Source organism: Centroberyx gerrardi, chromosome 11 (assembly GCF_048128805.1).
Source record: "Centroberyx gerrardi isolate f3 chromosome 11, fCenGer3.hap1.cur.20231027, whole genome shotgun sequence".
NCBI classification, from domain to species: Eukaryota; Metazoa; Chordata; class Actinopteri; order Beryciformes; family Berycidae; genus Centroberyx; species Centroberyx gerrardi.
The window spans coordinates 20,212,125-20,237,855 of NC_136007.1; the positions used below are offsets into that span (position 1 = coordinate 20,212,125).

Consider the following 25,731-nt stretch of genomic DNA (forward strand, 5'->3'; position numbering starts at 1 on the left):
CAATGTTTTAGACACAATTACGCCACTGCTGCAATAATCCCGACAGCACTTGAAGGAAGCATTAGTTAGTCGGTTTGTAGCTGGTCTTGAGTAGGGTGACTCATTCTTGTTTGTGATACGGTTATGTGGCCACAAGATGGTATTAGTCAGCAGAGAATTGACTTTTTAGATCACATTTTAATTTGACTGTCAGCAGTCGCCGTAAGTCAAACATGAAGGTGTTTATCAACTGATAGGTAGTTTGTCAATCGAACATACTCCTCATGGGAAGACAGCAGCAGTACCGAAACTGTCTCACCTGCCTGTAGATGCACATTGGCTGTGGCAGGTAGGACAACAGGTTCTGCCAGAAAAGTCCGTGTAACGCCGCCCATCCAGAAAAGGTGTGTAGCCATACTAGACGGAAGGTGACTTACATTTCCGAGTGCAGACTTGGCCTACTATTATTTCCTCCCACAGTCTGCGGTGAAATGCGTTCATGACTTTCTCCAAACTGTTCACATGAAGCGACTTCTACAGAGCAACTGACCCGCCTGAGTTTAGGCAGAAGGTATAAATGGTTAAGCCTATGTATCGGATATGGCTCCAGTTCTTCACTCTCCTGGGAGGTTTCGTGGTGCCAGGTGAGTTTCGACAGCTTCCTGCACAGACGGTGCTTCAGTTTGATCTCCACTGACGCAGAACCACTGTAGCCAACTATTCCTCTAATACTCTTAAATATAGGCTACTTATAGTGTGTTGGTGATAGCGTACTCGACTGATAGGTAATGGGGAATATGAGATGTATGACTTTTGTAGTAGGGGCTTAATACTTTTGTCTTGACTGGGTGAATACGTTTTTGTGTTTTTTGCTTTGTTTTGTTTTTTGCTTCGTTTAATATGTAGTCTACTTGATTAAAACGGAACAAAATGCTGTGCTTTAAAAGAAAAATAAATACTGAGGAGTATCAAATAGCCTTTTCACCAAGGGAAGCAGGGCGAGACGTTTTTCATAATGTTAATAACTGCAACTCTACCGCAGCCACTGAGTGTAATGTTACAACAATAATGTTAAGCTAAGAGGACCAAATCAATTTAACCAACATTTGATATAACCAAATCATTAGGCTACATTTTTTTTTAATCAAAAGAGCTAACATAGAAGACCACACTTAACTAGTTGGAGGGTGGAAAATAATTTATAGGCTAAATTCTGATGTATTGTCAGGCTGTTCTTTGCTTGGGCTCAAATGCAGCTGTAAGACCTGGACTGAATGTGACTGAAAGGTGCTGGATAGGGAAGATATGTTTGTTGTTGTTTTAAATCGAGTGCATTTTTAATATAGGCTATTCTGATTTTTTCTTTTTAAGTTTCGGTGGATTTTCACAGATAGCCCCCTTTTAGAAATTCAAGTCATACTATTAAAACTGGGATGGTAGACAGTGGTAGGATATTCCTGCTTGCAAATGTTGTAATGAGATTTCTGTTGTCCCATCTCAGTTGCATATAATGTTACTGAGAGAAGGGCTGTTTTTGGCATCCGGAGGGCGATGTTAGGGCAGAAGTGTACCTATAAGCCATTGCTCATTTCGCAGGTGGCAGAGGCCTGTTATTAGTTGTAACAGTTGTAACATCCTATTAAATACAATGAAGTTTAAATTTCATCTCCTGTCAGACAGTTTATCCCTCACTGTCCAGGATTATGGAACATTCCAGGCTTCTTCTCTATGGTTTATTAGCAGGAATGTTTTAATCCAGAGGAAGGGGCTGGAGGAATGCACATCACTGTGGCAATATGATCCAGATTTAACCCAAATCTCATCACACCAGAACCCTTGAAAGGAGATGAATCAGCCAGTTGCATCTACTATGGTTCCAAATAGAGCAACATGGAAAGTTGATAGTTCATTTTTGGGTCATCCATGAAGAAGAGGATGTGTGATTAAGAGACGTTGACTCCAGAAATCCCCAAACCAGCTCTTTTTAGATAATATATTTCATGTTCTCTGCCTCTTGCAGGCGTCTAACGCAGGCAGTGTCCAGCTGACCCTCTGTACTCACACGCTCGTGCAAACATTAACCAAGATACACACAGCTCCATACAAACACTCTGTCAGGATAGGGCCATTCATCAGATGTTCTGTAATGTTATTTGCTCTGTAGTTAAATGTACTTGAGTGAAGTAATGTAGAATAGCAGGAAATTTGTCTTGGTTTCGTTGCTTTATTCTCATGGGTTTGTCGCTTCATGCAAGCTGATGTAAAATAATTTGCCTTACCATTCGGAGCCGTGGCGTACAATGGATCATGGGCAGCTGGCACAAGAGATTCACAAAGACACAACTTATCGCTACAAAATGACCAATGAGCACCAGCGATTTGGCGCCAACATGTCTGCTTTTTAGTCTGATTCAATGCCCCAAAACTGAGGGATAAAATAGTGTTCGGAATAGGAAACTTTGTAAGACGGCAGTTTGAAATGTCAGTTTTTTGTTTGTGTGTGAATGCCTGAGTCAGTCAGTGAGTGAATGTGTGTATGGATGAGGTTACATGTTAATGAGTGTCCTTCCTCACTGGGTTGTACCGTAGGGGTGCGACGAGTCAGTGGGATGGAGATTTTCACTTCGAGTGAAGTGGAAGCAGTCAACGGGACGAATGTGAGACTGAAGTGCACCTTTAGCTCCGTTCACCCCGTGTCACCCCAAACTGTGATTGTGTCCTGGAACTTCCGTCCCCTGCATCCCGGACCTGAGGAGTCGGTGTGTGGCAACAGTTACTGTTATGAAAATGTTTTGAATCAGTTTGTATTGTGATTTGATATTCACTCATTATCAGTTATGAAATCCAGTCATGATTTGTATAGAGCTTTATACTCTATCTTGTCTGCAATTTGACGTGTGTGTGTGTGTGTGTGTGTCAGGTGTTCTACTACCAGGAGACGCCGTATCCTCCCACGCATGGGCGTTTTAAAGACCGTGCGGTGTGGTCGGGCGACATTATGAGACAGGATGCCTCCATCACCCTGCACGAGGTGCCCCCCACCTTTAACGGCACCTACACCTGCCAGGTGCACAACCTGCCAGACGTACACGGCAAAAGCGGAGAGATCATCCTCAAGGTCGTCAGCAAAGGTTAGACTGGTCGTATTTTATCCCCTATAGGACACTTTGATATTCCAAAACCACTCCGGGGAAGATAGCAAGTTCATCATATTTCATCACTATCAAATATCTACCCGACCACAAACTGGGAGATAGCTAGTCGCAGTAGCTTTTATCCTATCCTTTATCATTTTTACTTATCTGTGTTATTAGCATTAATATGTTCTTTTGTCGTAATATCTTCAATATTCTGTTTTTATAAGGTGGTATTTTATTGATCCCTGTAGGGAAATTATGTTTGTCGCTTGGCCTCCTCCTCAGGGAGGTCAGAAGTCAGGTTCAGCTACTAGCGCTCCTGGAGCTGGTAGGGATTCAGTGTCTTGCTCAAGAGCACTTCATCAGGTCGGCAGCTTGAACCCGGGTCGTCCGGTTGAAGGACGGCCTGTTTAACCACTGGACCACTCTGCCGTATTTCCTCTAATCTTATCTCTATCCCATTCTCTGCTGCTGCAGTGACCCAGTTTCTCCGCAGGCGTCATGAAACCTTCATCCAATCTAATCGGTGTGTTTGGGCTTCATTGTTTCTAGTTGGCCTCTCTGAGATCGGCATCCTGGCGGCGGCGGTGGGGGGAGCCTGCGGCATTATCCTGCTCATCCTGGGTATCTTTGTGCTGGTGAAGTTCTACAAGAGGAGGCACATGGACAAGGACGTGGAGCTGCACACGCGGGAGCAGGAGTGGAAGGACCCAACCGTGTGGTGAGGGCCGGAGGGCCGGGGCTCTCCTCTCGTCTTGGGACTGGTGTGGAGTCTGCAGGGATTGGCTTTTTGGAGCGTCTGTCTGGGGCCTCTCTGCTGGAAGAGACTAATGAATGTTAAGGGGGGAGGGTCTCCTTTCTTCCACGTTTGCTTCCCCAATGTGAACCTCTAAGATACTATTGTAGATAATTTACTTCAGTATTAGGGATCTAACATACCACACTTCCCATTTGTTTTAATACCACATTCTTATACACTTTTAAATGTTTTTACCAAAGGACAACAGTGATTGTAGATTTTTTTTTGTAGTTTATAGTAGTGTTTTTGACTTCATTTTATTCATAGTTTTTAAGCTCTAGTGTAGGAGATGTGAATATGTTGGAGGGAGTTTTCTAACAAAGTGCTTTTCTTGAAACTTGTTCACTGACATCAATTCACAACAGTAGCACTAACTGTGCTGGGCTGTGAGGGCAGCCTCAGCATTTGCTCTTATTACACAGTTGAGTTGCTCTTGTATCATCTAACAAACAATGATACATTTTTAACATACTAAATATTTTAACATGTTTTTGATTATTTTTTTGAAAATCAATATAGTTATCTGATCACAAGTTTTACAGGGTTATGCTTTAACTGAATCATGACTTAAAACTGAAGCATGTAATGGATAATGCACAAAATTGACTTTATACCTAGAAAGTAAAAATGAGTCTTCATACTGCTGTGGTGAATTGAGTCATACCAATACTTTTGCCTGTTATCCTTGAGTCAGAGGGTTACTTATGTTTTTAAGGTATGGAAGATAAGAGCTGGTGTAACCTTTTTCTGGGCAAAACTTTCCCTTTTTTCTGCAAACAGCAGCCAAACTGACACCTATTGCTTTACAGCGTAATGGAAAATATGCTACTCTAAAGTGTGAATACAGGTGAAGAAATTAACAAGTCCAGAGACTTTGACCCCAGAGAACCATGAACTGTTTTTGGTGGAGACATCTTAATGAACTAATATTTCGGTGACAAATTTGTCCATGGAAGAAGCAGTGCATCAATTCTCTGTGGCGCTCTGGAGGGAAAACGTCTGGGTTCGGTCCAAGCTGAGGAGTCTGGGTATTGTATTCCTCAAGGTTTCTTTCTCTGTTATTCTGCCTTTGGAGGTTTACTGAGGTAAACAAATGTAGGCCTGTTGTTAATTTGCTACACTTTCAATGCGGCCAGATGTCCATCAATATCTCACTGTTTGCCTGTGTGTGTGTGTGTGTGTGTGTGTGTGTGTGTGTGCGCGTGTGTGTGTACGCGCACGTGTGCCTGCATGTGCGTCTGTCTGCTTTGTGTGGCTGACTGTGGTTGAATCTGTGTGTGCGGTCGCATCAGTAAACCTGAAGAGGCCCTTCATCTGAAAATAGTGGAGAAGGCGATTGAGGTTGAGAGCTCAGATGAAGAGTCTGAGCCCAGCAGCGGAGATGATGATGAGGAGGAAGAGGATGACGACGATGACGATGATGATGATGATGATGGTGGTGATGATGATGATGATTAAATCAGGCCCAATTTGGATTAACCCTCTTTCCAGTCATAACATCAGCCATTTTTCCACTCATTAAAATGGTCTAAATGTTCAGATATTTTAAACCCTGTCAGATAGTGTGTAAGTTAATGTACATGTGTCTTTGCATTGTTGCAGTGTGGCACTGAATTACAAAAATGCATTACATGCAAATGTTAATTTTTATGTTAAGTTTTATGAATATATGTGGATTGTTGGATGTGCCATTTATGGTACAGCAGGACTCTACCTTTGCTTCCGTATGCTAGCTTTACTGGATTTCCACAAATCCAGTGGAGATCTGTTGCCCAAGATCAACATTGTGAGCATTCATACATTTTCATGTTTTCACAGTTAAACTTTGCTTTTGGCTCAATACCAACATCAGCTCACACCAAGAGAAATGTGCTTGTGTGCATACAATCTTTGTCTCCCATCTGTGCTGCTGCCAAATTCATGTCTCTCCCATTCTGTTCCTAAAAGCATCAGCTGAGACTAGGCAAGACAAAATGTTCAGCAACAAACACCATCAGATAGTGTGTCGTAATGCGTCTTTGCAGCTGTTAGAAACGGAATGGAGAATGGTTGTTGCCCTTTTACTTTTTACCTTTTGTGTCCCTAAGATGACATCAGGTCCACTGTGGGGTTAGTAAGTGGTGTGCGAAACATGGTGTTTACCATAAAGGCAATATTGCACAAGTGATTTTATACTTTGATCTTGTATATATTCTTTTAAATAAGCATAACAGTGCGCTTTTATAAATCAAGACCTGGAACTGTTTCATATGTATTTCTATACAGTGATTTTGGAATAAAGAGCTGTTTTTGAAATTTCAAAATGGCATGAAGTATATCATGATAAAAATGTGCAATGTCTGTAATCGCTGAACTGAGAGACAGGGTGGGGGAGTGTGGAGTGCCAGCATGCCAGCCAGCGGCCACTCCTACAGGTGTCACACATAGCAAGGAGTGGGAGTCATAGTTCCTGTCCCTCAGCTGACTGACTTAAAGGTTACAAGTGATTCTGTTTTGATGACTTTGTTTTCAAATATACTCTGGCTCAGGATAACAATAATGTTCCTCATGATGTTTTGCAAATAGATGTAGTTTAGTTAAAAGTTTAATTTAATTAGTTAAATTGAATGATTTGAAGATTAATGCTGCGTTCATGTCATGGGAAGAAGCTTAAGAATGGGATGTGGGATGACGTCTCGTTGCTACAACTTGGAAGTGTTCACGTCTTTTACTCATTGGAATGCCCACATCCAAAATATTTTTTATTTATTCATTTAAAATCAATCATAAACAAAGTGCAGCAGACATTCTTCACTTTTTGTAAGTAGACTTGATAGTATTACTGTGAAAGTAACTGAGAGTTTTTATTATCTTGGACTGCTGACATGGGTGGATTCACTGCAGTGTTTACAGCTTGTGTCGACACACTTCCGCAATCCGCGACACCAAGTGGGAGAAATCGGAGCCCTGGAAAAAAAGCCCCATATATCGTACTTGTAATTACCACTAGCAGGTTGACGTGAACGTTTTTTCCTAGTTGGCAGGTCGTATTTATAGTAAATCTGATAAGACATGAACGTGGCATGAATCCTCACAGGTAGAACAGTCAATAGGCTACTGGATTCTGATTGGCCGACAACACCAGCTCTTCTAATTCAATGTGATAAACCAGTTGATTGGAGGCTTTCCAGTTCAAATGCTGCTAATTGGCCTGATTGGAAGGATTTTAGTGATTCTTTAGTGGGATGATTTAGTAATTTTTTTAGGGGAGCCAACCAGGACCAAGTGCATTGCATTTGCTTGTTTAATGTGCATACAGTAGTTTATGTGCTGTTTTGTTATCAGCCAGTACCACTTTTAGTTGAAGCCGGTTCCTTTTGAGTGGTGTTCAAGTCAAACCTCACATTTGTAGCCTACATGAGCATATTGCTAACCTAAAATTAGGATTGGTTACAAAGTCTACCTCTATTTCTGTCTCCACAGTGATATATTCTTGACACTATCATAATCTTTTCACAGTGTAGTTTGTGTATATTTGAACTACTTTTTAAAAGTACTGTTAAACAGACAACACTAGTTGAAATGTAACATAACATTTCATTGTGAGTTTCATTGTTAGTTTGGTAAATGACAGTCAGAAAGGACGGACAGAAATTTCCTGGTGTTCCCATTATTATTAAGCGTGCAGGAGATATCACCCCCTGGTGGTATCACTCTTCTTTTTTACAGTCCTTGGCAGAAGTATTGTTTTCGCTGTTGGCTGTACACAATCCTTGCTTTCATGTGTGTTGCCTTCCTCTTGTAAAAAAAAGAGAGAGTGGCACGATGTTACCCTGGAGCAGTTGCTGTGGCAGGTTGGAGAGGAGCTGGTGTTTCTGCTCTGGGACATGTGTGGACCTGCCTGCCTGGGACTACAAGACCTTGTCTGGGTGAAACACGAACTGCCACTCAGTGACTCTTTTGCCCACTGTGCACTTTCCCTTTGATGGAATACAGAACATGTCTTCACACAGCTCAAAGTTATTTTACAGAAATTAAAAGACATAGATCAGGCCTTCACCTACTGTACTGCATGACATAAATCCTATGCCAGGGAACTGATGTTTGTGTAGTGAACAGGTTGTGTCTGCGTCTGTGTGGATGGGTTGAGCACTGTGTCAGGATAATTGATTTAGCGCCAAGGCATACGACATCAAATACTTTACATGCCTCTTCTAGCCAATCACCTTGGTTTTGGAAAAAGGACAAGCAGGCGACGGGGAAAAGCTGGTGACGAGGAAGCAATGTTAGATGTTGCAACATTTTTCGTCACAGTCAATTCAAAAGCTGATTCAGTCTGGGTGAATATTATCTGTTAAAGTCCCTGCTTTGTGTCCTTATCATATGTGATAACCACTGAGTCACATAAGTGGGACTTGTGCCAGGATTCAATAAGGTGTGTGTGTCCATGCACAGTGAAATCACTGGACTGAATTAGCCACCTTGTAATCAATATTATCTGCTTTGAAAAGACAGAAGTAATTACATTATAATAGCATGTATGATTCTGGCTAAATCTGTCATTTCCTCTTCAGTGTGTGTGTGTGTTCTACGTCACTAATGTAAGTGCTGAGACGCCTGTCCTTGTCTCTTTCCCTTGGAGCTGCAGACATTTTGCTGCAGTAAGAGCAGATGACACCTATTCTCCCAGTAGCGTATGTGCTTTTAAAAGCTGAGGGAGCGTCTGCACGGCATCCATGAATAATAATATGTGACTATGTACTAATGAACATCTGCATATAAGTGAGTGTGGGATTGGGTTTGTGTACGAGAGTGTGACGGTCCACGGACACCCACACTGTGTGGTTACAGTGCTCCTGCACAGGTCTGCAGCACCCTCTCTTTCTGCAGCAAAACAGGGCTTTTTTTTTTTCTTGCAGTTCTGGAAGAGTTCCCACCACTGCTGCAATGATACTCCAGTGGAGGGGCCTGGAGAGCAGAGCGGTGAGCCTGCAGCCCGGCCACATTATCTCTCACTTATGAGCTCCACACCCTTTACACTGCCGCCTACTGCACCTGCTGTCACCACACACCACACTGCACCTAATGCTATCTGTCTATCATGACTCAGAAGTCTACATCAGTGCTCACCATTTTATCTATACTTTGTTGCAGTATAAGTGTGTGTGGATGTGTATTAGTAATCCTCTGGCCAAAGGTACACTATGTTTTGTTCATGCCCTGCAGCTGATGACCGGATTCAATCTCATATTTACTTAATGAAACAGAGGGGAGGAGTAACTTCATTCACTCAACATCCTGCTACACACATTGATCACACCATTAGATCTTAACCTGGATATTGACATTGTGCTTGCTTGGTTTTGGTTAGTCATCTGTCTCGGCTCTATCCTCTGCCCTCACTGCTCACCTTCACTGAATCTGCTGGTGCTCATTGAGGCAATACTACTGATCGCCTTTAAAATATTCCAGAGAAACAATAATGAATGCCAGAGTGCTAGAACTTTTGATGGCAGCAACAACATGACATGTGATTAACTAAACATACTTCATGTAATTAACCGGAGACACACAATAGCTATTCCAATCTGAAAAACATTGCATGAATTTGCTAAATGAATAATATGCCATCCCATAGACTCCCCATAAATAGATGCGGGAAATAACTTGCTCTATGAATAATAGATCACCATGCAAAGTAGTTGCGAAGGAAGTAAAATATATGCTTATCTGGCAGATACCTGCAGCTGTCTTCTCTCTAAGTATCGGCTTAAACTCCAGTTACAGCCCTTTAAAGTTGCAAACTTTACCTTTCCCTCTCCTGTAGAAGAAATGCCAATTCCGTAAGCAGAGAAAAACAACCAAAAGGCATAATCCAAGAGGGAAGTGGTCGCTGTCCCCTTGTCCTCTGCTTGTGTAACTGTACCTGCTCAGATGGCTAGCTCTGCCACATCGTCTCTATTGCACCCCTGTTGTTGGGGCAGTGCCTTCCCTATTTGCGTTCATTGACCTCCATGTCTTCACACACCCACGCTCCTACTGTGTGTGCCTTTGCTCCAATACCAACCTCTAATGAATCTATATGTTTTTTAACCCTTTTTTCTCTGAAGCTAAACGGCTAAAAATCAACCTTGATAGTCAGATGCTATTTAATGGAAGGAGTGTAGAGATATCATGTTAGTATTAAGTTTATGAACGCAACGCCAGTCCTCCTCTTTAACAAGTTGCTGACTAATCAGCACTAAAAGCACTGATCAAATCTGGAGACTCTGAGGTAAGCAGTTCCTCTCTAATGTCCTACAGCAGCCGCTGGTCAGCTGTTGTTGACTGGTGTGTCTGTACATTTATGGGAAAGGGGCTGTCCTCTTGTGAGTGATGATGCTTCACACTGCCTCATATCATAATGCACTTGCAGCTGCATCACCGCAGTCGCAACGGAGTAACGAATACCTCGTGGCATGCAAGGTAGTTTGACCTTCTGGGCGTTGAATGGGACACACACACACACACACACATGCACACATATAACTATTGGCTGTGGATGTTGATTATCCTGAGCCAGGGGAATATGACTCTCATTCTTTCTGTCTACCATGGCAATATCATCATGGAAAAACCAAGACAGAGAAGAGGAGAGAGAAGAGGAGAGAGGAGAGGATAGAAATGCAGAGTCACAGGAAACTCAACTCTGTCAATCTATCATAAGGAAGGATAAGTGCAGAGAGAGAGAGAGAGAGAGAGAGAGAGAGAGAGAGAGAGAGAGAGAGAGAGAGAGAGAAAAGGGAGAGAGGGAAGGAATGGGAATAGTGGCGATGGAGCTTTCAAAGTCACATTCACATTGCAGGTGAACAAACGCCGATATTTTCGCTCATGTTATCAGGAAAATAGAGAGAATAACTACTGTTTTCCCCGGCTCTCACCTCATCATGTCCCCCTTTTGCTTGGAATTCTGTGATGTTGGCTTATGAAACCTTAACAGCGGGACACACAAGTAGGAAGCCAGGACATCGAGACACATCAGTGCAAGAGCGTAACACGTCTCGTTATGAATGGACTGTTTTACAATGAGACCGTGCGTCTGGCTTTCCCCCCGGGGCTGTGTTACGCTACCTCCTCCTCAGCCTGCACTGCAGAACTTTCTCTGATCTTCACAAACACTCTGACAAAAGTGCCTGAGTCTGCATACACGCCCCGAGTCAGGAGATTGGGAGGGGGAGGGGGGGGAGGCAGAGAGGGGAGGAGTGAAAAGGGGGGTGATGGAGGAGAGAGAGAACGAGAGGGGGTGGGTGGGGGGGGGTGATGGGGGGGACAGAGGAATAAGGGAGGGAGAAGTGGCACGGAGCCAAAGCGGAGGGCAGGGAAAAAGTTGAGAGATAGCCAGAGGGACGGGCAGGGAGAGGAGTCAGCTTCGTTTCGGGCTCTGCTGTCCAGGAAGAGGAGCAGCAGCCTTGTGTCATTAAGGTGTACCGCTGCATTCCTCCTCCTGTCCATCTGTCTCTCAGCATCTCTCTCTATCTGTCTTTCTGTTTCTCTCTCTCTCTCTCTCCCCCTCCCTCCCTCTCTCTCGCTAACTGTCTCTCGCCCTGGCTGGGGCTGCAATGTGGCTGTCTCTGCAGTGAAAGCGCTGGCTGGCGGATTCTCCTTGACTGAACCCTGACTGTGCGCAGTGAGTGCTTGCTGCTCTGCTCTGCTCCGCCGCTGCACCGTCCACATTGATTCAGCTGTGCAGTCAGCCTGCCGGCCTCTGACTGAACACCAGCCACAGGACCAGGTAGGTTTGGCAAGGCTGGAATCCTGCTGCCAATGCAGGTTTTCACGTCTCTGCTTTCAGCTCTACCTCTCTGGCATTCAGTTATGTGTATATATGTATATATGTATGTGTGGACGCATGCACGCGCACACACATGCACACACACACACACACACGCACACACACACACACACTGTATCTGTACCACACTACAACTTTTCCATTTACTGTACTGTATATGTTTCTGCCGTGGCTCTCCTATCTCCTATTAAAGGATTGCAGCTGATCAACTTTGTCTTTAAGTTACACCCTCATCCCATTCCCTTCCCTTCCCTTCCCTTCCTTCCCTTCCCTCTCCCTTCTCTCTCCCTTCTCTCTCCCTTTCCCCCTCTCCTCTGCCCTCTGTCTAACCTACAGTTTCTTTCACAGGAGTGCTGTGGGCGCTGGCAGGCAGGCTCACTGCACCTAGGACGAGGTGTAACATTTGGACGTGTCCCGTTGGGACCAGACACCCAGACAGCAGCTTCCAGAGAGACTGAGGTGTGTTCGGGGTCCAAGTCTACTGACGCACGGACCTGCAGACAGAGAGTCTATTTCAAAAAAGGACAATACAATTATCCAGAGCCCGGGCTGGATCCCGCAGCAGTTTTTGTTTTGGAGCAGATCCGACTGCCATGGAGGTCCAGTGGAAAGGGGTTGAACCCCCGAGGCTGCGCCCCCCACACACAGCCACCGGTGTGATCTTCTCTGTGCTGCTTGGTAATATCCATCTCTCACTTTACGTCACCTCCCTTTGCTTGCTCCATGGTCATCATAACACCGTTAATGTGCACCGTGCATCAGCATCTCGTTCTTAAAACTCCATGTTTTATCATTTTCCCCTAAGAATCACCAATAGCTCGCCTGGTTTTGTGCTCTTTATCAGTGTGCATCTGTGTGGTTTGTGGAGCGATGATGCTGACGTCTCCTAATGTTGACCTTCATCTGCTTTGGACCTAATTGTTAGTTTATTCATTTTGTGTGCTTTTATATTAGGTTTTGAATACAGTGGTATATTGTTGTTGTGACAATGATGACCTTGGTCTTCCTAAGTGATTTGTTGTGAGAGAGTATTTTTCCATGTGGCGTTTCATGTCATGAGCAAAGAGTGCTGCTGGTTCTGCCTGAAAATAGAGATGATGAGACATGAGGCTCATTCTATGGCTTATATAGCTATGAATGTTGTTGCAATCAAAGAATTTGGTGTCATATGTGACCCCTATTGGCTTTATTAGGGTTTGGAGTGGGACTGAATGTCTAAATACGCAAATATCTGCAGAGGAAAGTGGCCTTGTGATGGAAAGCTGTCAGAATCTAAACACTCTTGACTAGGCCCAGGCATTCACAGCATATAGTACTGGACCTTTATCTGTATCTACAATGATTCAGTAGCAGAGTCAGCCAGAGCAATGGCACTCTTAAAAACCAGCAAACCATAACCTTTTTTCCTTATTTTGTTAACTTGAGTCTTAAACTGCTGAATCAGGCTGAGGAGAATGATAGTTTTTTTTTGGCAATGTAATAGTCAGTATCCAGACCTGATGATGTAGTTGCTGGTAAATTGACAGATACTGGGGGTGGTGGTAGCCTCTGCTGTTTGGTGCTACCACAGTATGATCTTGTGGCCTGTGTGAATACTGGATTCTGATTGGCTGGAGAGGATACCCAACCAGTCATCTCCAACAAACCTGTTCCATCACCCTTCTAAATTAAAATGCACTGGCAAGATTTGAGCATCCACTGATAATTGACCTATTTTGATTATTATAAAATAGATAAAAAGCAGTATATTGTACCACAGAGCTCATTTCTCTCCAATACCTGGTTATCAGATCATTCCTTATGATATAAATCCTTATAATATCATGTAATACCTTGATTTTCCAACTTTTGGGTGTGGAGCAATAGTGCAGCAATAGTGCAGCAAACGTGTATTAAAAGGTTGGGACTTCTATGATAGCTTCATCAGTATGTGGTATGCTGTGTACGGTATGTGTAAGTAGGTTTTCAAGTTGCCTTTAAAATGTCCATGTTAGCAATCAAAGCTAATGAATTATTTATGAATTATTTATGAAAATAATATTGTTCAGGCCTGATGTTACAAAAAGGATATCTCATTTCTCCTCCTGGGCTACTTGCTCACATCAGCTGACTCGTCAGTGACGTTGTGCTGCTAGATGAAAGATTCTGAGTATGATTTTTTTCGGAACAAGCAAAGCTGTTTAATGTTTACAGATGCTGTATTTATTTACTTGGGGAATGACCGAGAACTATTTTGGCCACCTAACAAAAACTGCGTGTCAGACAAAACCAGCAGGTGCAGCTGGCCAAGCACTGCAGAGAGAAAGTCACTACAGCAACTGGCTTGATAAAGTTTATCAGATGCCCAAAAGCATTTTGTTCTGACTGAACAGTCACATTTTTCCCCATTGGCAAGTGCCCACAATTTAAGTGGCATAGTGCACGCTGAGGTGTTTGTTAACCGCCTGATGCAAAGCCGCCATATTGTGCATTAAACATTAGACAGTCTGATCAATATGTGTCAGTATGTGCAAATCTCACCCAACGCCAGAAATCGGACTCAAATATAGTATAATGTCAAGAGGGCTTTAGTCTGGATGTGGTCCCTGGAGAATGAATTGAATGACATTAAACACACCCACTGAGTCATTATACACATATGATCTAAGATGTTTATAATAACTTAGTAATACATTAGGTTAGGCCTACACTACAACAGCACCATAAGGAAAGAAGCATGAATCAAATGTAACTTTTTTCTAACATAGGGATAGGGGTAGTGCCACTATGTGAATAGGCATACATGTACTAGTCTGTGAGTATGTATGTTTATGTTAGCAACGTGGTTTAACTCTGTGATTTAAATAATAAAATCAGGCATACACAATTGAAGCACAATTAAGTTATTACAGTGTATCAGTGATGCACAGTGTAATTGAATACTGTGTGAAAGAGTTATTGGGTACATCAAGAGTTTTTCTGGGGTCAAGTGGACATTTTTTGATTCAGAAATGACAACACCACTTTAGAATAAAGCTTCACCTGGGTGTAAACACTTAAAATCAGTCTGACGACATCATGGCCTTGTTCTCTGCATTCATGGCTTCCAACATGTTCACAAATATTGATTAGATTGTCCTAGACAATAGGAATTACACATTAATTTTTGAATTGAGTTTTGTTAGACTTTAACTGACACCTTGTTTTGTATCATCACTTACAAATTGCACCCCAACAGTTCAAACTTTAACCTGTCCTTTAGGCTCATATTCCCTCTCTCACACTCTTGGCCTATAGTGGAGGTCAATCCATTTTTGCCACTTCATTTAGTGCCACAATAAAGTGTCTGAGGTCTTGCATTGAATTAGTATTACTCTGATGGTGCCCTTCTTTGCCTATTGGATATTATAAATATAAAACCCAAGCAGAGTCGCCCTATGCAGATTCATGCTAGAAGTATTCTTCTCAAGTTGACACATGTAGGCTAGAAACTAGAGCGCCGCTGTTCTACTTTTACCTCTGGCTCCAAGAGTTTACTTTGCAATACAACACTTCCAATGAAAACCTAGATAAGAAATTCAAACAAGAAACAATGTGCTCACACACTGAATCAAGGGTGTGTAAAGGTTTTAATGTGAGAATGTGCTCAGAGACAAAACACAAAGGAGTACAGATCTACGTTTTCGAAGAAAAATACATATTGTTGTATTTCATATTTTGTTTTGTAGTGTTCTCGTTCTCTAGGCCAACAGCTTCAGTTGTAGCTACAGTAGTGCAAACAAGGTACTGTAGAGGATAACAAACATATTGAGGACACAGAGGGATAGGGGACAGAAGTCAGGGCAGAATGACAATGTAGAATTGCAAAATATGACAGAAACAAGTGTGCCAAAAGCCTGGGAACATAGTATAAAAACAGAGAGAGAAAGAGAGAGAGAGAGAGAGAGAGAGAGAGAGAGAGAGAGAGAGAGAGAGAGAGAGAGAGAGAGAGAGAGAGAGAGAGAGAGAGAGAGAGAGAGAAAGAGAGATGCTACTGCTCACTCCCCACTGTTTCTATCACTGTTTCTGCAAGATCATTGTGCTGCATTGGGCCATTGGAGAAAGAGATTGGAGAGAGCAAGTTTGTGAGAAAGCAAGAGTTAGATTACAATGAATCAATAATAATAATAATAATAATAATGCATTCCTACATACACCCTCCTTCACTGCATTTAGAATCCTCTGGAGTTCCCAGCAGTATGTTATTCCTAATTGCTGCATTGGGTCTCGTCCAGAGGTTGACCTTGACCATGTTATGAATGATGCGTAACACAGCATGCACAAAGCAGAGGGCAGAATCACAGGAACGTTCATGCCGCAGGGAAGCGGGGAGTTAAGGAAATTGGAGAAACGTCCAGAGGGAGAAAGTGTTAGAACAGCCTCCAGCAGCCATTCATCATGTTTAGGTCTGTGTGAGAAGTGTTATGCTTGCTCTATAAAACCACTGCATCTGCGTGTTGGTGCTCTGTGCAGCACTTTCTGAGCATGCACTTTGCACCTTGTACACTAGATGGCAGCATAAAGCACAAAGTCCTTGAGTGATGTAAAAGAGAGGGGAATATGACAGCCTCTCAGACCTGTGTCCTTGACCTGCTGAAATTATTTAATTCTTTGCTAGGACCTGACACCTTGACACATGCCTGGGAATACAATTATGCAGCAGCTAGATGGGGAGGTGAAGTAGCTGCTAAGCCTGGAATTAATAAGGAGAAGAAGAGAGAGGGAAAGGAGAAGAGGCAGCCTTTCCTTAAACTGACCCATCTTTCTTTGTTTTGGTAGAGCGGATGGGAGGTAGCAGGATTTCAGTACCTCCCCGCCTCAGCTGTCAGTGGAGCCTGGTGCAGAGTTACAGTTTGCATAAGGAGCACAGCAGATTTCCTCCTCTCTTATTTAAAGCAGTGGCATAGCCAGGATTTTGTGACTGGGTGGTCTCATGTTACTGGGACTAATCATGGGCCAATAATAGATATGCAGTACATGTACACATTTTAGAATAATATTAAAGACATCAAAACTATGAAATAACCAAAAAAAAGTGTTAAACAAATCAAAACTATCTTACATTTTGGATTCTTTAACGTAGCCGTCCTTTGCCTTGGAGGCTTTGAAAAGAAATTCATACATAGGCATCAACTTCACTATTTCTATTTGTCTAAAAAAACAATTTTAAGCATTTAAGCATAAGCCTTTAGATCAAAATGGCTTTAAGATAATGAAAACATAGTACATTCAATTAGGTGTGTCCAAACTGGTAGTGGATGTTATTGAATTTTCTTAAGATTATAATGATGTAGCCTAACTGGTTGGTACCATATTTTATGTTTAAGATGCCCATTAACATAGGCGTAGTGCCACTATGGAAATAGGAATACATATAGTCTGTGAGTACCTATGTTTATGTTAGCAACTTTGTATAACTAGGTCATTTAATTCATAAAATCACTCATACACAATTGAAGCACAGTTAAGTTATTACAGTGTATCAGTAATGCACAATGCAATTGAATTCTGTGTAACACATGATTTGGTGAGTGTCATAATGAATGGCTTTTCTTGTTTGCTTGAACATGTTTTTGACACAATCAGATCTCCTGTGGTTAATAATGTAAATGGAACTTGTAATGGTCACTTATGGATTGCTCATGATGTGTTTGAAAAAAAATGGTATCCTTTAAAAGAGTTGCACAATTAAATGGCCAAGTAGTAGATAATCAGCCTCTGTCTACTCTAGGTTTGTAATGCATTCATACAGCGACATTTACAATGGTATAGATCTACTGCCAACCAGACACTTGCTATATAGTTTAATGTTTTCTGCAAATAAGGGATGCAATTCTTCCTTAGATGGTATCCTAGGAGCATTTCAACTAATTTATCTGTAAAATTTATCATCGTTTGGTGTGCATTCATGTGTACAACAATGAAGAGAAGCTTAAGTCTTGTATTCCTATGTATGGACCTGTATGAGGCAGATTGATTGTCATTGTGCATCAACTTTTATCCATTCTCATCCTTCAAATCTGATTGGTTGAACAGATAGGACTACTGATTTAGTGACTTGGCTGGAAAATGAAAACCCTATCTAAGGAACTTTTGCATATGTAGTTAGTCTGCAGACTCTAACTGGGACTATATTCATGTGCAGATACTGCATATGCCATTGTGTATTTTTTGGCTTAAATGGAATATATATGCAATATATATATACTGAATATATACGCAAAGACACTAACTTGTGAAGCAACCAATCAGTAGGCCTACTCACTTTTACCAACACAATGTAAATATAGCACCAATAACATTTTTATTGTTTTGTCCCCCTAATTACGTTATTGTACCCTGTAATTATTTTTTAAATATGCAGTAATAATAATAATTGTATGTGATTTTGTTTTTTTGTTTTTTTACAGAAAACAAGATATATTAGAAGCAAAATTGACTCTCAGTGAAAAAACAGCCACATTTAGAATAAATATTGATTATATTGTTAGTAATAGAGGTATAGAAAATGTTAATGGCCAACATATATTTGCTAATTCCATTACACTTTCACTGCTTTAGGCTACAGATTCCCCATAACTGCAGGAATAAAGGTGTGTTTTGAAGAAAGGCACAAAGACACTATAACAGTAGTGTGCAAATAAATGTATTCAAATAAAATGATTCAGTTGTTCAATTCTGTAAAGTGGATAGGAAGATGACAGGAGTTCAGAAGTGGACTGCAGGTGAGAGGATGTTCAAGCAGGACTTTGGCTCATCTGCTTCTGTTTGGCAGGTCTGTTGGAGCGGCATCTCTGCTGTTGCAGCCATGTTGTCTGCAGATTTCTTGTTCTTCCTCCGGAATATGTGGGATAGCCAAGAAAAGAAACCACACTTCTTCTTCTTTGGTTTTGTCGACAGGCTGTGTTTGGCACTGGAACTCTGAGGTCCTGTAGGTTTGACCAGTTGGACAGGTGGAAGTGTCTTTTCCAGTGTCAGACCGGACAGATCCTTGGTGTCCTTTACAGTTTCAACCACAAGGCTTGGTGGAGCTTTGACCTCAACCTGGATGGCTGGAGCCTGGGACTCCTGAAGCAGGTTGGTTGATCCTTCCTGAAGCAGGTGAATCAGGGTGTTTTCAGCAAGAGAGACGGGGAGAATCTCCTCTGAGGTGGAGATATTGTCAGGTCCAGCAGAGAGGACAGTGACTTTTGTTCCCTTGCAACATTCAGGTTGATGCAGGACGGTGACAGAGCTTTCAGCAGCGGCCTCAATCTGTGCACAAGAGCTGACCGTTTCCCTCTTGATGATGAAAGGACATTGTTCTTCCTCCTTCTCCAAGTCCTGGAGGAACAGCTTCAGTTTAGAATCAGCTCTGACGATTGGCTCCCACTCATCAAGATGATCTTGAGTAGGGGCATGGTGTGCAGCGCAGGCAGCCATAAATGTAGAACTCACTGATGAGGAAGCAAAGATGTGCTTTTCACCAAGTTCCTCCTCCTCCAGGAGGACTGAGAGGAACTGCATCAGGTGAGAATCATTGTTGACTAGTGGTTCCCATTTGTCAAGCTGGTCCAGAGTCGGCCTATTCTGTGGGGAGCAGTCAACTACAAATCTAGAGAGATGTGATGAAGCGTAGAGGAGCTCCTCATCAAATCCCTCCTTCTCCAAGTCAAAGTGGGATTTGACCAGTGGCTCCCACTCATCCAGGCAGCCCAGAGTGGATCCACAGGGTGAACAGCAGTCAGCCACAAATCCAGATGTGTCACCTGGGGGAACATAGAGGTATCTGCGGAGCAGGTTGGACTGAGCCTCAGCATGCTGAGCTGGGTGGATGGATGCTCCAGCACCTAACACTGTGTCTTCGGTCATGAGAGGAGACTCTTTCTCTGTGGGAGGAAGATCTCCTTCGTCCAAATCCAAGAGAAGTTTGCATGCTGATGAAGCTGTGCTGACTATTGGTTCCCATATATTGAGGCTCTCAAATCCACAAGCAGGTTTGGAGCTGAGACCAAGAGCAGACTGAGGTGAAAGATCACAGTCAAGCTCAGCAGGAACTCCAGAGAAACTAGAGGCTTCAGCATAAAGGTACTGCTCCTTATTCAGGACTTTTGCAAACATGTAGTTGATGTTTTCATGGCGATCGTCATGAAGGGCATTGAGTCGAGCGACCATTTGCATGGATGCTGAAAGAAATGCAATGGCAACATCTTAATAATCAAATAACTATGAGGCCACCTGATGTAGCTTCATTCAAGGTCAACATGCTTCATCATAGCTTCATCTTATGCTTTTCATCATAGTTTTGTTTCAACAATAAATCTAACTGTGAATTTACAATGTAAATCAAACTAAGGAAGAACTGGACACAAATGTAAATCCTTCAACACAAACAACTAGTCTATCCTGACTGTCTGTCTCTCGTATATCTGTTCAGCAAAATCCTCTGTAGGCTAACTTTGATGACAGAGATGTCTTGCTTTGTACATGGTTTATAAACTAGACATGATTAAAAACACATAACTGAATATTTGGAATTTGTATTAAGATACCGTATTTTTTATGTGGAAAACATCTATTTAATTGCTAATTCCTATTGCACTTCACTGTTTTAAGCCACAAGTTAGCTCACTCTAATCTTACTACTACCTATTACTGCTATATATTACTATTACCTTTTACTACTACCTACTATCATATCTGAGGGGATACTTTAGGAAAATGAAGAAAAGTTATTCATCTTCAATTCAGCTTTTCAGGTGTAGAATTTCTTTTTTCCAGAACAACCTGTGCATCAACCCATGTAGTTAATAGAAACATGGGTAGCACTTTACAATGGCCTTTTCCAGTGCATGAACCTCTAAGCACCGATAACATTTGTTTAGTCCCTGCTTATTATGTTATTGTACCATGTAATTATTTTTTAAGTATGCGGTAATTACGAAAACAATTACACCATAACTACTTTATAAATCTCTCATAATTACAAAATTGTTACCCCTTAATTCCTGGACTTCTTGTTTTGTTATCCTGTAACTACAGCATTGTTATTTTGTTAGTACCCCATAATTACAAACTAGTTACACCGTAATTAGCAGGCTATAAAATAAAGTGTTACCATTTATTGGGCTGAGAGAACCCAAATTTATGGGTTCATGCATTTCAAGTTGGTGAGATGAAGAGGTTTTGGAGAGGCATGACACCTCAGTAAAATGTAAAAGCGAGGAGCGGATTTAAGCAGTTTTATTGCCAAGGTCTAACTCATGCGTGCGTGATCGAGTGTGTAATGATAGTGTTGGGTTGTCTTCTCACATAGTTCTAAATATTGTTCACAACAGGACTGTAGGCTGTTATGGGTGTTATCCTCTTTTGTTGTGGGTGTCAATCTATAATGCCAATCACAGCTCCCATTACGAGGTGGCTTTCTATTTCTATTGTTTTCCACTTTGGACAAGCTTTTCTGATTTAGAGTCTCCAGTTTTAGACAATATTAGTGGACGTAAAATGCACAAAGAAAACCCTTTTAGTTACTTTGACACTCTAGGTTTGATTTAGATGTCTTCTGTTTTTGCTTGTCCTCTTCCACTTGCAGGTCAAAGCGAAGGGTCAGCTGCGAAACAGCTCCCTTGGAGCTGGTAGGGCCTGTTGCTCAAGGAAACTTCAGCAAGGCAGATTCTTGCTGACATGGGGGTTGATCCTGGGTCCTCTGGTTGAGGGATGGTTCAGCTGCCCACGTTTATAAGGATGGCTATTTCGATGGTGCCCTTCTGTTGTGACAAGATGTTTGGTTTAATTTTGAAGGGAATGTAGCAAAGCTACAGCCTAGCCTTTGAATGTGTCTATAGGCTATAGACATTGAGCATTATTTGGGAAACTACAATTGGGTACGTTGCCCATCTTTTTTGCCCTCCAGTAAATATATAATTTGTTAGAAAGAGGTCATTTATGATTGCTTTCTATTAACATTGAAACAGACATGCTTGGTCTTTGTCATGTAAGCCTAGCCTAGCCCAGGATGAAGGCTATTTGCAATGAAAGGACAGTCATAGTGCGTACTGATTAGGTTACGAGTCGATGTACCAGTCAGTCCATCTCAACTCATTACCAGGTAATTGAAAGTGAGAAGGCGAGCAAGCAGCTGGGGACAATATCCTTTGATTGGCTGGTTCTAAAATGCTGCGCCCATAGCTCAGTGTCAGTCCAACAATTACTTGATTTTCTCTGACAAGTTACGAATTTGCTTGTTTGCTAAGGCACAAAAATACACACTCTTCTAAAACATCTCTATATTGAGGTATTTGTGCCTATAAAACAATCTGAAGTAGCCTGATATTCAGACTGAATGGCCATTTCGTTCCCACTTCATTATTCAGTCTGAGATTGCCTCCATGTTAGCCGTTTTCTGTGTGTGGGGAGGGTGTTGATTTTCCCCGAACCAATCACTAGTGACTGACATATCCGGCCTCTCTGACGTTATTTTCAGTTTCGCTGATGCTGGGCGTATTTACTAACTTTACCAAGAATGGCGGTCGTTTTTGACAAAAATATCGTCTTTGCAAAGACAATATGTTGGTTAAGGAATGGTTTCAACAAATATTATTCTGCTGCAACGCCAATGAAGAACCGTTGCACGAACGGTTCAAATTTTAGTCCCGCCCACAAAGGCGCTGATTAGCCCAATCGTTTTTCCGATCAAGAAATTGATTCAGGAGTTTGGAACCAGGCTAAATCTGAAGGTGTTTAAAAGCAATTCATTTTATGTGTTTGCATATATGATGTACATGTAATCACTGCAGTACACATTTGTAAATTATGATACATATGCAATTTGTTAACCTTTAAATTTCAGGTACTTGAATGTGTTTTGGCACCATACAGCAGCCTTTGGTTGGTGCTCCCTAAAAAGGAAGCAGATGTTATTTCAAAGGGAAAATCGCCCAAATAGTCGCCCTAGTGTTTATATATTATTACTGTGATTTTAGATCACAATTCCAGATTTGTGTACATGAACAGGTCTCTCCCAAATAAGATGGCCATGACTCCAGTCTGTGACATCATCGAACAAAACTGATGTTGTGACTTTGTGAACTTATACAAAGTTACTACACCCAAATGAGCTTCATTTGAAGTGCTAACAGTTCTGAAACAGAAAATGTACAAGTATCCCTGGAAAATCATTATAGGTCCTGTCACAGTGTCCATGAGAAGAGGATATGTTGTTTGATGACATTGTAGACAACAGTGAATTTTGGCTTTAACCTGGTATTGAAATGAAAAAAGACTGGTTTAATGTTTATACAACGCCGCTGCACTGTAAAAGTGACTCTTCTTCTAACCCACCCTCTTATGTGTCGCACTCCCCCCTCCTCCTCAGGTGTGTGGTCTGCTCAGGCCCTAGAGATGTCTGTAGGGAAGATCCCCTTCCTGGAGGCGGTGAATGGCAGCACAGTCATGTTGCCTTGTTCGTACTCCAGCTGTATCGGCATCACAGATCTCTACTTCAACTGGCAGTTCAACGACAATGGCACCATGCAGAAGGTAAGGACCACACCCAGCCTCAAGGTTTTGTTAATGTGTCACCAGTAGTTGTGGATGATTGACGGCTTGCTGGTCCACTCAGGTGTGTGACTCGGTGATTCCGTCAGAGGGGGTGGTGCCAGATGTGCGTATATATCGGGAGCGGGTGGAGTTTGTGGGCAAGAATCGGGAGAACAACATCTCCATCTTGCTGTGGAACATCACCTTCGATGACCAGGGCCAGTACACCTGCTTTGGACGCAACCCCAAAGAGAAGGGCAAGAACCACAGTGCCATCTTCACCCTCATTGTGGTGGACGAGTGTGAGTGGTCCCGGTCTGCCGTGGTAACGGGTGCTGATGCTGACGCAATAGCAACCCGCCAGTTTAATCCAATGTGGGCTTACAGAAAACACCAGTGTTTCATAAAACCTTGCTGTGATGATAAGCAGTCACATTTGATTGTGTTTTCATAGCATTAAAACTGGAGTAGGCAACTTATGAGAAATGAGCAAGAATTTGAAAGTATACAACAGGGAGGTCAGGAGTAGACTGAGCTATGTGTGCATGTGATTGACAGGCAGAGGCGGGACGCCTCCTTGCAGAGAGCTGTCCTGATTGGTTGTGAAGATTCATGCGCCCTGAGATTTTGGAGTGGCTGATTACAGCCTGGGACAGTCACAGAGACCTGATTTTTCTTAGAGCATTTGATTTATTGATAGCTTTTGGAACGTAAAGACATTTTCACCAAATATTACCAAAATGGTTCGAAAAAAATTGCCTACCCCAGCTTTAACTGGCTATTTCACTTGCTTACACACGCACACACTCACGTACACACACAAATACACACAGGTGCAAGTTCTGCTGCTGGAGGATCAATCCTAGAAAGTTGGCAACCCTACATATCCCCCACTAGGGAAAGCAACAAGGGGAACCAAACATTTAAGGGGAGTCATGGTCTTGCAAATCTCTACTGTTAAAAAGTTCCAAAGAAATATAATATCACAACTTAGAAGCACATTAATCCTACATCTGTCTTGTCTTCAGAATTGGAACTATTACACAATATCTAAAATGGCCAACAGAACTAGAAAACAACAGAAAAAGATGCTGTGAGAACTGTAGTCACGATCTTTCTGTGTTTATTGTATTTTTTGGTGTCTCAGACGCAGGGCCATATCTAGGCTCACAAGGCTTCAGCTAGGGCTACACTGCTGCTCTCACTCCATGTGCAGATGGAAACCTGTCTTGAGTTAGGTGGCACTATAACAGATGGGGGACAGAAAAACAGCCAGGGTTACTTTGCTACATAATATCATGATGCATAAAATCTAATTCTCAATTAAACTTTGTTGACTGTATTCCATCTTTGCACCCATCACTATACTGTTCTTATGTTGATTTTATTCCATCTTAACCCCCGTCATTACTCGTATGTTTCTGTCTGTAGTGAGGGTGGTGGACAACACCCTGACCATCATCATAGCCTCAGCAGTGGGTGGAGGCATTGCGCTGTTGATGGGCTTCATGTTGCTCAAGAACTTCACTCTCTTCGTTCTTGCCAAACTTGAGGAGAAAAAGTGAGTCTTGACAACCACCTGACTATCAATCAATGTCTATTTTTATCAACACAGCTGTTTCACAACTATACGGTTTCAAATGAGACAAGTGCCATTTTCTACGGAAGAGGATTAGGGTCACAAAATTAGGGCCACAAAAATGTATTTGAGTTCTGAGTTTAAAGTCAGAATTCTGACGTTTTTCTCAGAATTCTGACTTTAAACTCAGAACGCAAAATGTTTTTTCACATATGGCCCTAATCTTCTTCTGTAATTTTCAGGCAGGTTAGATCTGTACTGTATTAGATTTTAAATGAAGCCCAGCAAGTCGTCTCTTTGAGCTGCTTTGTATCTACAGTTCTAACTTTGTTCTTGTTTCTTTTACTCTGAACCAACTGCAGTAAGGAGTGCCTTGTAACTTCGTCAGGGATCGACAACACAGAAAACGGCCTCTCAGGATCCAAAGCTGAAACAAAATCAACACCAAAAAAGAAATGAGTTAATGCATGTATGTAAATCCATATGAATATTTATATATCTTCGCATATATTTATATATATGCACATGTGTTTGCACACATGCAACTTCATTATGTTCAAGTTGGTATTTAAAAAAAAAATATATGGCACCTGGCTGTGGCCTTCCTGGAGTGAAAAAATACATGGGCACAAAATGCTGTCATATATGCGCAATATACAGAATGTGCAAATGATATACAATACAAAATGTCTGTGCAAGTTGTGAGTGCACACACATTAATATGTATATGTTTTTTGCCAAATAGGCACATGATCAAATCAATTATGTGATGCCACCTACCAGAGACACTTCAACTTAACTTATTTAGGATAAATATCCTACCTGTTTACTTAGCCTTAACCATATTCTTTTTTATTCTGAGTTAAGTTAAAGTTGGCAGTAAAAGAGCAAA

General features: G+C 42.0%; 2 protein-coding genes across 2 annotated transcripts; both read left to right on the forward strand.

Annotated features, from left to right (window-relative positions):
* Positions 1-404: 404 nt before the first annotated feature.
* mpzl2b (myelin protein zero-like 2b) lies at positions 405-6,218 on the forward strand. The gene is made up of 5 exons (XM_071916615.2): positions 405-623; positions 2,569-2,738; positions 2,900-3,110; positions 3,669-3,837; positions 5,208-6,218. Exons 1-5 carry the CDS (start codon positions 557-559, stop codon positions 5,371-5,373), a joined length of 783 nt encoding a protein of 260 aa, XP_071772716.2. The 5' UTR covers positions 405-556; the 3' UTR covers positions 5,374-6,218.
* A 6,100-nt stretch (positions 6,219-12,318) lies between these two features.
* On the forward strand, positions 12,319-25,298 carry scn4bb (sodium channel, voltage-gated, type IV, beta b). The gene is made up of 5 exons (XM_071916644.1): positions 12,319-12,403; positions 23,097-23,260; positions 23,343-23,562; positions 24,692-24,821; positions 25,202-25,298. The coding sequence occupies exons 1-5, from the start codon at positions 12,319-12,321 to the stop codon at positions 25,296-25,298; spliced, it is 696 nt and encodes a 231-aa protein (XP_071772745.1).
* The last annotated feature ends 433 nt before the right edge of the window (positions 25,299-25,731 follow it).

Bases quoted from the DNA above. Each gene is read 5' to 3' on its own strand.
- mpzl2b (XM_071916615.2), top strand. From the start codon at position 557: ATGGTTAAGCCTATGTATCGGATATGGCTCCAGTTCTTCACTCTCCTG. The intron at 2,739-2,899 runs GTGTGTGGCAAC...TGTGTGTGTCAG, and splicing joins ATCCCGGACCTGAGGAGTCG to GTGTTCTACTACCAGGAGAC. The intron at 3,838-5,207 runs GTGAGGGCCGGA...CGGTCGCATCAG, and splicing joins TGGAAGGACCCAACCGTGTG to TAAACCTGAAGAGGCCCTTC.
- scn4bb (XM_071916644.1), top strand. From the start codon at position 12,319: ATGGAGGTCCAGTGGAAAGGGGTTGAACCCCCGAGGCTGCGCCCCCCA. The intron at 23,563-24,691 runs GTGAGTGGTCCC...TTCTGTCTGTAG, and splicing joins CCTCATTGTGGTGGACGAGT to TGAGGGTGGTGGACAACACC. The intron at 24,822-25,201 runs GTGAGTCTTGAC...AACCAACTGCAG, and splicing joins GCCAAACTTGAGGAGAAAAA to TAAGGAGTGCCTTGTAACTT.